Consider the following 9,478-nt stretch of genomic DNA (forward strand, 5'->3'; position numbering starts at 1 on the left):
GGCAGTAATTTTCGGAATCAGCATGTTGAGAAGGCCCTGCACACCAAATCTGGAGATAATCGAGACGCCCCGCAATATCACATTGGGATGTTACGCAGCGTATAACTCGAAAATTACGCAAAATTCCACCCCAAAGGCAGTGATTTTCGGAATCAGCGTGTTGAGAAGGCCCTGCACACCAAATTTGGAGGCAATCGAGACGCCCCGCAATATCACATTGGGATGTTACGCAGCGTATAACTCGAAAATTACGCAAAATTCCACCTCAAAGGCGGTGATTTTCGGAATCAGCGCATTGAGAAGGCCCTGCGCACCAAATTTGGAGGCAATCGAAACGCCCCACAATATCACATCGGAATGTTACGCAGTGTATAACTCGAAAATTACGCAAAATTCCAGTCCAAAGGCAGCAATTTTCGGAATAAGCGTGTTGAGAAGGCCCTGCACACCAAATTTGGAGGAAATTGAGACGCCCCGCAATATCCAACTGGCAATTTGATATCAATATGTTGCTAGATTGACAGACGTTTTCTGAAGGCCTTCTGATTCGTATTTCTATGGCCACGGGCGCTAACCAAGGCATAAAAACACTGCTGACATGGGGTTATATTTTGACGCATCACCCCATTCGGGATTGTCGCATTTGATGACGTCACCAATAGCAAAATGCAATCATTTCTATACACCCTCCAAAACGTAGGGCGGATGCGCACCTGGCTTATGCACCCTCCAAAACGGAGGACGGTTATGCACCGGGCTTATACACCCTCCAAAACGGAGGGTGGTTACGCATCCGGCTAACGCATCCTTCAAAATAGAAGGTGGCTGCGTACCGGGCTTATGCACCCTCCAAAAACCTCGCAAAGGATATGCGCACCGCCCCTACGTACACTGCAAATTCTAGAAAACCAAGGCCCTACGAGAAGACAGCCAGCCGCCTGTCATCCCTGTGTATCGCCATTTCATTTTTGCGCTCATTTTTGTTAATTTTTGCTAAGTGCCAAATGCATGGCGCGAAAGAGACAAAATGAGTTCACCAACCTTGACTCATGTCGTTGCGTGTCGCTTGATGTTTCTCGGTTCATCTTGTTGATGTTCTGTGGAGGATTGGGGCGGTGAATGCTCGATTTAACTATGATGTGTTTGAAGCTTTTGTGTGGTATGCACGAAAGCTAAAAAGGTGTATTGTATACGATGCTGTTTGTGTGTGCGGTAGCCATTTGTTAACCTGTGGGTAATGTTGAAGGCACAGGTTTTTCTCCATGATTTTAGTGTAAGGCGGCATTGGGCCGCTAGTTGCAGGGAGTTGAGTGCTTTGCCTGCCGTCTTGCGCTATGCTTGATTGTGTCTGTTGTGTTTCTGTGGCTGCATTTTTGAAGACATTTATGAACCTGGTGGTACAAAATATACCACTTTATTGTTATTACATGTTGTAAAGATGATGCATCTCTTCAATTAATTCAGACACTGCTCAGATAACTGACCTCTTTTTTTCATTTGAAATGATTTTTAGACATGAAAAATGAGCGGTTCAAGTAACAGTGAGTGAACATAATGCTGTGAATATTTAGGCGTAGGATTAGGTTGCAATCTCATCTGATTACATATTATGGTTGTTTTGGGGACTAAATCTCATGTCATGCTAGTTTTTCATCATTGCATCATCTTCCTTAGGTTTATGAGTGCACATAGGCACATTATGTGATGGATATATATTTTCCATGAAAGTGATTAGATGACATTTTTGTGGCTGTTCCATTGCATGCTTTAAGGTTCATGCTTCATAACTTGCTGTATGAGTCCAGTTATATCAAAGGTATCATAAAGGCTAGCTTAAACCTTGAAAGCTGATAACTACAGCACTGTACTTTTTTTGCTTTGATATACCAGGGACCTGCAATGAAATTGTCAGAGACAGGTACCCAAGAGGGAGGCATAGAGAGAGGGGCATCTGCAGTCCTTATGGTGAGAAGAACTGTCACAAGGCTGTGCTGCTGTGAATAGACATTGGACATGCATTGGTGTCCCATGCCACCAATAGTGAGAACTGTGCATCCTGTAAAGAAAAGAAATGTTGTGACCAGGCCTTTTACTTATGTCCCATTGTCATTGATATTTGGAATAAGGACACTGTATGGCTGCTCCTGGTATTCAGAAAATCATGCCAGAGTGTGTTATGCATGCATAAATAAAGGCAGGCTGTGTGCTAGGCATTGTTTAATTGTTACAAAAAGTTTGCTTTCCTGTCTTGCTGACAAATTGTAATTTCTACCTCTTTGAAAATTATGAAATTTGCATTTCAAACAAGACATGAGCAGAGTGGTAGCTTTTATGCAGCAGTTTCAAAATCAATTTCCTTACCTGCACATGGCTATTGAATGCCTTTCAAAGGTCATAGTAAGTCGTAACAAACCGCAGGTTTTGATCTCTTCAGGCACTAAGACGACCTGATGCAAGATTGTAAGTGATTATATTGGATTCCTGCGGGATAAGCAATCTGGAAACATGCTTGACATGACTAGCATACTGCGTCTCATGTTGGTCTCATATGATTTCATCTTGACATCCTACCTAAATCTTGTCTATGCAATGACCAGAAGAAAAAAAATTGTAGCTGACGTTTCAGTTGCATAACACAATCAAAATGAACGTGAAAATATTTTGAATCATAGATTGCATGAATGCAGCAAATTATCACGGCAACCTATGGAATGACCTTGACCTGACCCCATTGTGGCATCTACATGTTCGTGACACAGCATCCTCATTTAGCCAAAGATCATATACTTTTTGAGGAAATGAAACACTCCAATTGACCCAGCCCCTGCAAACATGTAATGGGGGTCTGCAGGCCTTTGTCCTGACCTTGACTTTCCATGGCAGCATGATTTCTAATTGTTGTTTCTTTAAGATGCGCCCATGGACTCTTTCGGTTTGCATATATATTTCCAACTTAGGCAATTAATTCCCGAAAAAGCTTTGTGAGAGTTTTGTTTCCCGGCTTTCCAGCCCGGCGCGCTCGGCTGGAACGCCAGGCAATCGATTATTGATAAACCTTGCAGCCGATATTATGGCCTATTCGGAGAGGAGGTAGTCTTGTTATAGTGTTGTTGGAGGGTAAGGTGTGCGGTGTAACCAAGGCCGTCGCCTCTAATGTGTTCTTTTGTGTATATTGCTTGCATCTTGGGAAAATGCAAACTCAAAGTTTTGGATTTGGCTGAGTTCATGTCACCCTACTTAGGTATGGCGCGATCGAAACACAGCAGGGCCATTTCGTTCCTCCCAGTGAACTGACAAGCAGTTGCATCTCGGGACCCGAAATCGGTAGAGAATGGCCCATTTCAATCACCCGTTATGCAACATAGCAGCATCTCGGCGCCAGCTCGGCACCGAAGGTACAAGAGCCGTGCCCGTGCCATAAAGCGCAGGTTAGTGCCTTCCAAATTTTGCCTTTTCGCAGCCAATGGCTGCTGACACTAAAGCATAGTCGGGGAAAGAAACAGTGACAGTTTCTTATCGCTGAATCTGTGGTGGCGACGTAGAAAGCATGTTGCCTACGTCCCCCTTCATCTCTGGCGGCAAGTAGGCGTGATTTGGCGCAGCACTTTCGGTGTCATGCAAATCACAGGTAAACACCACGTCATCAAATCGTTTACAGTTCATGCATTGGTGTATGTTGCAGCACCTCGACAGGTACTAATGCGTTTTTCCCCACGCTGCACAGTCTCGCATCATCGTCGCAACGGGAAACCCACCATAGGTTGCGCGGGGACTGGACAAAAGGGAAACAGCGGCATCAGAGGCCGAGCACGAGGATTGCCTTGCCCTGCAGTTTTTAGTATCGCAATCGTAAAACCTGCACACCACTTGAATAGTCTCACACAATGATACCCCCGGGGCACAGACGGCGGTGGCACAGATAGCACGCCCCCCCCCCCCCCCCTTAGGATTCCCAAGGGCTCGTTCAGACCCCTTGGTATCGACGATTGGGGGCCCGTTTTGAGTGCCCAAAGGCCTGACTGGGGGTCGCGTTAAGGTGTCTGACGCTGCTGGCTGGGCCTACAAATATCAGTCAGAGGACTGTATGCATCGATTGCAGGGGACCCCTGCGTCGATAAGAACCAATCGGTCGGTTGGGGACCACTAGAACCAAACATCCGGCTCCTCGGCAGTCTAGGTCTGAAGACCCATTTCTAAAGCAACGACAAAGCCGGGGTTCATATGTCGCCCAAGGTCCCGAAGTGCTTGACATAAGGTCCCGCGTTGGGAAGCTGCCCTGAGGCCGTCAAGAGCCGTGTTCGAGGGATCCGAAGATCTTGGGACCAAAGCTCAAGGGCCTGGGCGGAAGACAGAAGGGCCGAAGCGCTGGCTGTATGTTACGACCCACCGCTGGTAGCGCCGTGACCTCAAATATCAGTCACGACGTCTCTCCCACCAGTTGGGGACCCCTAGGGCAATGTGAGCCCCTATTTCGGCAAGACATCACCAACACCGAACAGTTGTTTTCGTGCCGGTCTGAGCCCTGAGAGCCCGCTTCCCAAGCATGGACGAAGCCGAGCCCGAGGATTGCATTGGTCTGGACCCCTGCGACGAGAAGCCCTTGTGGCGGTCAGTGTCCCACAGTGCCCAACAGTAGCTCCTCTTAGGCTTGCAGCCACAACAGCTAGCCGAATCATCTGTCGTCTGAATGCATCGCGTCTATCTGGATGCCAATGTTGTGGTTACCAGAAAACGACTGTGCTTCATCGTAGGATGACAATCTGGACACAACAGACATCTATTGCACATCATATACTGCATACGTGTATAAAATGTAATATATAAAAGGCATATGTAAATCATAAGTTATAAAATGCATATGTAAAGCATAAGGTATAAAACGCATATGTATATTAAACGGAAATGACAGCTAAAGCCACGCATCCACCGCCGCTGGTCAGCCGTGTCACAGCAAGCCAGGGACAACGACATGACATGGCATCCGAGCGCAACGACATCATGTTTGGCGCCAAAAGAAAGTAACTGCTCATCGACTCGCTATAACGTAATTATGTACGGCTACGCATAATTAACCAATATGCTGCCCCCAAACACAAGTGCACCCACGCTGCCATGGCATTCACAGGTTCATGACGACCTACCGACGGCTAGGGCAGGCCGTCGTACTGCATATGATATGGCCAGTTTAAAGCAATGTAGCAATTCTCAATTCTCACGCACGCGCCGCATTGCACGGAGGCACCAACCAGGTGGTCCTGCCCACAACCACACAACCAATCACGTTCTTCATCGAACTGGTCCACCCCAGCCAGGAGCATCTTCCACTCAGATCGGGTGAAGCGATGTCCCAGAGATAGCAGCACATCTGGATTCGCTTTTAGCCTGCCGAGGTGGGTGACATCCCATGCCCGTACGTCCACTTCACCGAACAGGCCTTCCTTCGATGGGTTCTTGAGAATCCAGCGTAGCATGGCTGCAACAAGAGCCGGTAAGATGAATTTTGCACCGTGGAAGGCGCCAGATGATAGCAGTAGTGAACGTTACGGTGGATGAGATGACACAAAGACTAAAACAAACGAAGCAAGTAACCCATGTAACATTGTGCAACTAGATTTCCTCACTGCGTTGCAGCATTAATTTCTGATTCTTTGCAGGTAACAGTGCACTGACATGTAGCATGCGCGGGCTTCTGTTTCAATAGCTTCAAAATGGGCTGCCCTTGGGCATGGCGCCGGAAAATTATCGTCGACAACATGTGGGACCTCGGGCCTGTGCATATTTTTAGTACATGGTGCCCAAAGCATGACGAAAAGTGCGACTGTGTTTCATCTCAATGCCGGTTACAGTGCACTACGTCGTGACCTCTATGTTCTTCACGGCTCAATATTTCTGGTTTGAAGCTAAAGCGTATTGCATGCGTGGGAATCGTGACATGGGCCGTTTCCCATCGAATCAATGGGCCTTCGTGCCGGACGGTGTCGGGATGACATGACAATTTGCAAACGCCTTCACCAGGTCCTTCGTTGCACGTTTCTGTCCGCTGTAGGTCCCGGAGAACAAATCCTTATACGCTGAAGAAGGCGCAGCTATGTTTTACGCTCGCAAGCGAAAAAGAGAGAGAGAGAGAGAGAAGGCGAAAGAGCGATAGGAAGCGATAGAGAGCGATAAAGCGGTAGAGAGCGATGGAGCGATAAAGCGATAGAGAGCGATAGAGCGGTAAAGCGAAAGAGAGCGATAGAGCGATAAAGCGATAAAGAGCGATAGAGCGATAGAGAGCGATAAAGCGATAGAGAGCGATAGAGCGATAAAGCGATAGAGAAGGATAGAGCGAGGACGATAGAGCGAAAGAGAGGTGTGAACCGTAACTTTACATGTAATATCTCACTTGTAAGTCGTCGCATCGCAGTTATCGCAAGTGCGACGAGCCATCAACAGTGAAACTGCGCAACTTACCATTCTGCTTTTCGTGGAAAAGCAGACCTGGGAAGGTCTCCAGAGTTCTCCGTTTCAGTTTTGGCAGTTCGGTGACGTTGGTTGCCGTACTTCCGCGCGGTCGACCCTTGTTCTTGGTGATCTTGGCAGGTTTCTTCAGATGTTCCAGTTCGGCGACATGCCCCAGTCGCCTCCGCATTCCTCGATCTGTGACATAGACAGAACCAGCACCGGAAGAGACCTGTTCGAAACTGCCAGCGAAAGGGACCTGGCGGCCCTCCTCGGCCTCACCCTGGCAAAAACTTCCTGAGGAGAAAATGGAGCGCGCCTCTTTAGCCACACCCTGCCTGGAGCTGCCTGCGGAGGAGGCGGGGCGGGTATCTCCAGCTGCGCTCTGGATAGAAGGTCCTGAGGAGACGGGGCGCGCTTCTGTAGCCACACCCTGCCTGGAGCTGCCTGCGGAGGAGACGGGGCGGGTATCTCCAGCTGCGCTCCGGCTAGAAGGTCCTGAGGAGAAGACATCTCCATCCACGCCTTGGTCTGGAGCAGAGTGGAGTTGGAGTGGAGTGGAGCAGAGTGGAGCGGAGAGTGGAGTGCGTTTTTTTTTTAAAACACAAAATGCGACAAAACTGGGTATCTCTGGACTTTCAGGCGACCAAGAACAGTTGTAAGCGAAAGTGAAGGGCCTATGAGAAGTCGCAAAAATTACTCAATGATTGGAAAAGTTGTGAACTGGAAATTTTAAGCCCCATTACATCGTCTAGGGCTACATGCTGTTTCCGGGGACCTAGAGGTCAATTGCAGGTTCATTTCGGTCGTTTAGGAGTATTCCACGTTGTCATTCATTTCTTTGCATTTGCTCCGAGGGCCCTGCGCTGTTGTTGGGGCCCTTCCTGTTAGCGTGCCGGGGAACTCTTGTCAATCACGGGCCCTTCCACGGATTATTTCCATTCGCCAGAAAGCCTCTGTGAGCGGTAGCCACAGTCCCATACCTTAACCTGCCGGGGTATATTCGGTTGTCCAGGGGCCCTTTACGTGGATATCGGCTAACCTACCGACACACTTGCGATATGCCCATGGGTCCTCTTCATTGGTCTAGGGCGTTTCCAATTCTTTGTCACTTGCTTAGGGCCCTACACCCTTACCGGGGGTCCATCTAATGGTCTGCTTGGGCACACTCAGTCGTTTGGGGACCGTCTACACCAGGTTTTTGATACTTTTTCTGAATGGGTAGCCTACGCTTCTGTGGGGGGGGGGGGGGAGGGCTATCTGATAACCTGCTCGGGCACATTCGATCGTTAGGGGAGCCCTCTATATTGGGCCTTAGGCACATGCTATTTGAATGGGGCCCTACGCAATTGTCGGGGGCCCCCTCTGTTCGCCTCCTCGCCCACACTGGATTGCTGGTGGACCCTGCACATCGGTTCTCAGTTTTTGAATTCAGGGCCCTCTGCCCGTATCGGGGTCATCTGATAACCTGTTCAGATGCACTCCATCTTTCGGGTCCCTCCGCGTGGGGTTTTAAGTATTTCTTATTTGAATGGAGGTCCTTAAGCTCCTGTCGGGGCACCAATCTGATAAAATGTTCGGGCCCATTCGATCGTGGGGCAACTCCACGTCTGGTTTTGGGTACTTCCTTTTCTAATGGAGTACCTTCCGCCCTTTTTGAGGGCCCAATCTGTTAACCTGCTCTGGCGCACTCGGTTATTCGGGGCCTTCTACATCGTGCCGTGGGTAATTCACATTTGAACGGAAGGCCCTACGCTCTTGCCGGAGCCCCATCTGTTAGCCTGCTCGGGCACACTCGAATATCCGGGGGCCCTCCACATTGTGTCTTGGATACTTCCTATCTGAATGAAGGGACCTATGCACTTGTCGGGGACCTCGTCTGTTCGCCGGTTTGGCCAAATTGGATTGTTCAAGGGCCCTAAATATTGGGTCTCGGTGTTTGAATTTAGGGCCCTACACTCCTGTCTGGGTCATATGCTAATCTGCTCGGGTATACTCCATTTTTCGAGGGCCCTCCGCACTGCTTCTTATTTGAATGAAGGGCCCTGCGCTCTTGTCGGGCTCCTTCTGATACGCTACTCGGGACATTCCATCATTTGATCAGGGGTAGCTGGACTCTTGTGTCACTTTCTTGCACAATCACCTTGACTTCCCCTACCACAGAGGTGGGCTCACCTGTGTAGGTTTTCAGTCTCTGTCTGGATTCCTCCAATTTCCTGTTTGGCCACAGCTTACGGAAGAGCTGTTCCGACATCACTGACACTGTTGCACCAGTATAGACTTCCCCCCGCACTGGGTTTCCATCCACTTGCACTGTTGTCTCGATTGGGTCGTTCTCACTTCCTGTTGTCTCCTGTATAGACTTGTTGATTCTCAGGAAGTACTCCTCAGGTGGGCTTTCATGCTGAGCTTGCAGATGGTGTGCTTGGTCCATCTGTTTTACTATGGTAAAACCATGCTGACCTTTGTTGTAGCATGCTGTTTGAGTGTGACCCCGTTTTCCACCGTGAAAGCAGTCCTGCTTTTTAAAGGAGCACTCCCATTGGCCATGTTTTGGGCTGTTGCATCTTGTGCATCTTTCTGTGTTCGAGACACTGCGACTGGGCTGGTTGCTTTGGTGTATTTTATTTTGCACCACGTTTGGGAGTGGGCTTTTGTCTTCGCACTATGTTTTGTGCCTGGGCATTTTCCTCTTGCATAGCAAATCTGTTTGAATGGCATGCTTCAATGGCACAGGCATGGGCTCTGGGTTGTTCCAAACCTCTTACAAATGAGAGCAATTCGTTGAGTGTCATTTTCTGTTGCAGGGCCTTTTCCCTCACCCTGAGATCTGAGTCCCATGATCATCTGCTGGCGAATTTCCCAGGCAGAATCAGTGAAATCACAAGTACTGGCGGGGTGCCTGAGGAAAACCACATTACAAAAAATGAAGGTAAGGGCATGAATCTACCTGTTTTGTTATTATTTACGATGTGTCCTGCCTTAAACGCGACGAATGGTGTATAATGTTTTTTTCTAACGTTAGGTAGGAAAGTAC

The 9,478-nt window shown here is 48.7% G+C and overlaps 1 protein-coding gene across 1 annotated transcript in view; it reads left to right on the plus strand.

Moving 5' to 3' along the window:
• The first annotated feature begins 1,091 nt into the window (after positions 1-1,091).
• The window catches only part of LOC119112008 (uncharacterized), a 29,055-nt gene continuing 20,668 nt past the window's right edge, over positions 1,092-9,478 (plus strand). Inside the window, exons 1-2 of the mRNA XM_037235938.1 lie at positions 1,092-1,115; positions 9,249-9,373. Coding sequence (XP_037091833.1) covers positions 1,093-1,115; positions 9,249-9,373 — 148 coding nt within the window. The 5' untranslated portion in view covers position 1,092. The remainder of the gene's footprint in view (positions 1,116-9,248; positions 9,374-9,478) is intronic.

This window comes from Pollicipes pollicipes, unplaced genomic scaffold (assembly GCF_011947565.3).
Source record: "Pollicipes pollicipes isolate AB1234 unplaced genomic scaffold, Ppol_2.1 Scaffold_7261;HRSCAF=8764_pilon_pilon_pilon, whole genome shotgun sequence".
NCBI classification, from domain to species: domain Eukaryota; kingdom Metazoa; phylum Arthropoda; class Thecostraca; order Pollicipedomorpha; family Pollicipedidae; genus Pollicipes; species Pollicipes pollicipes.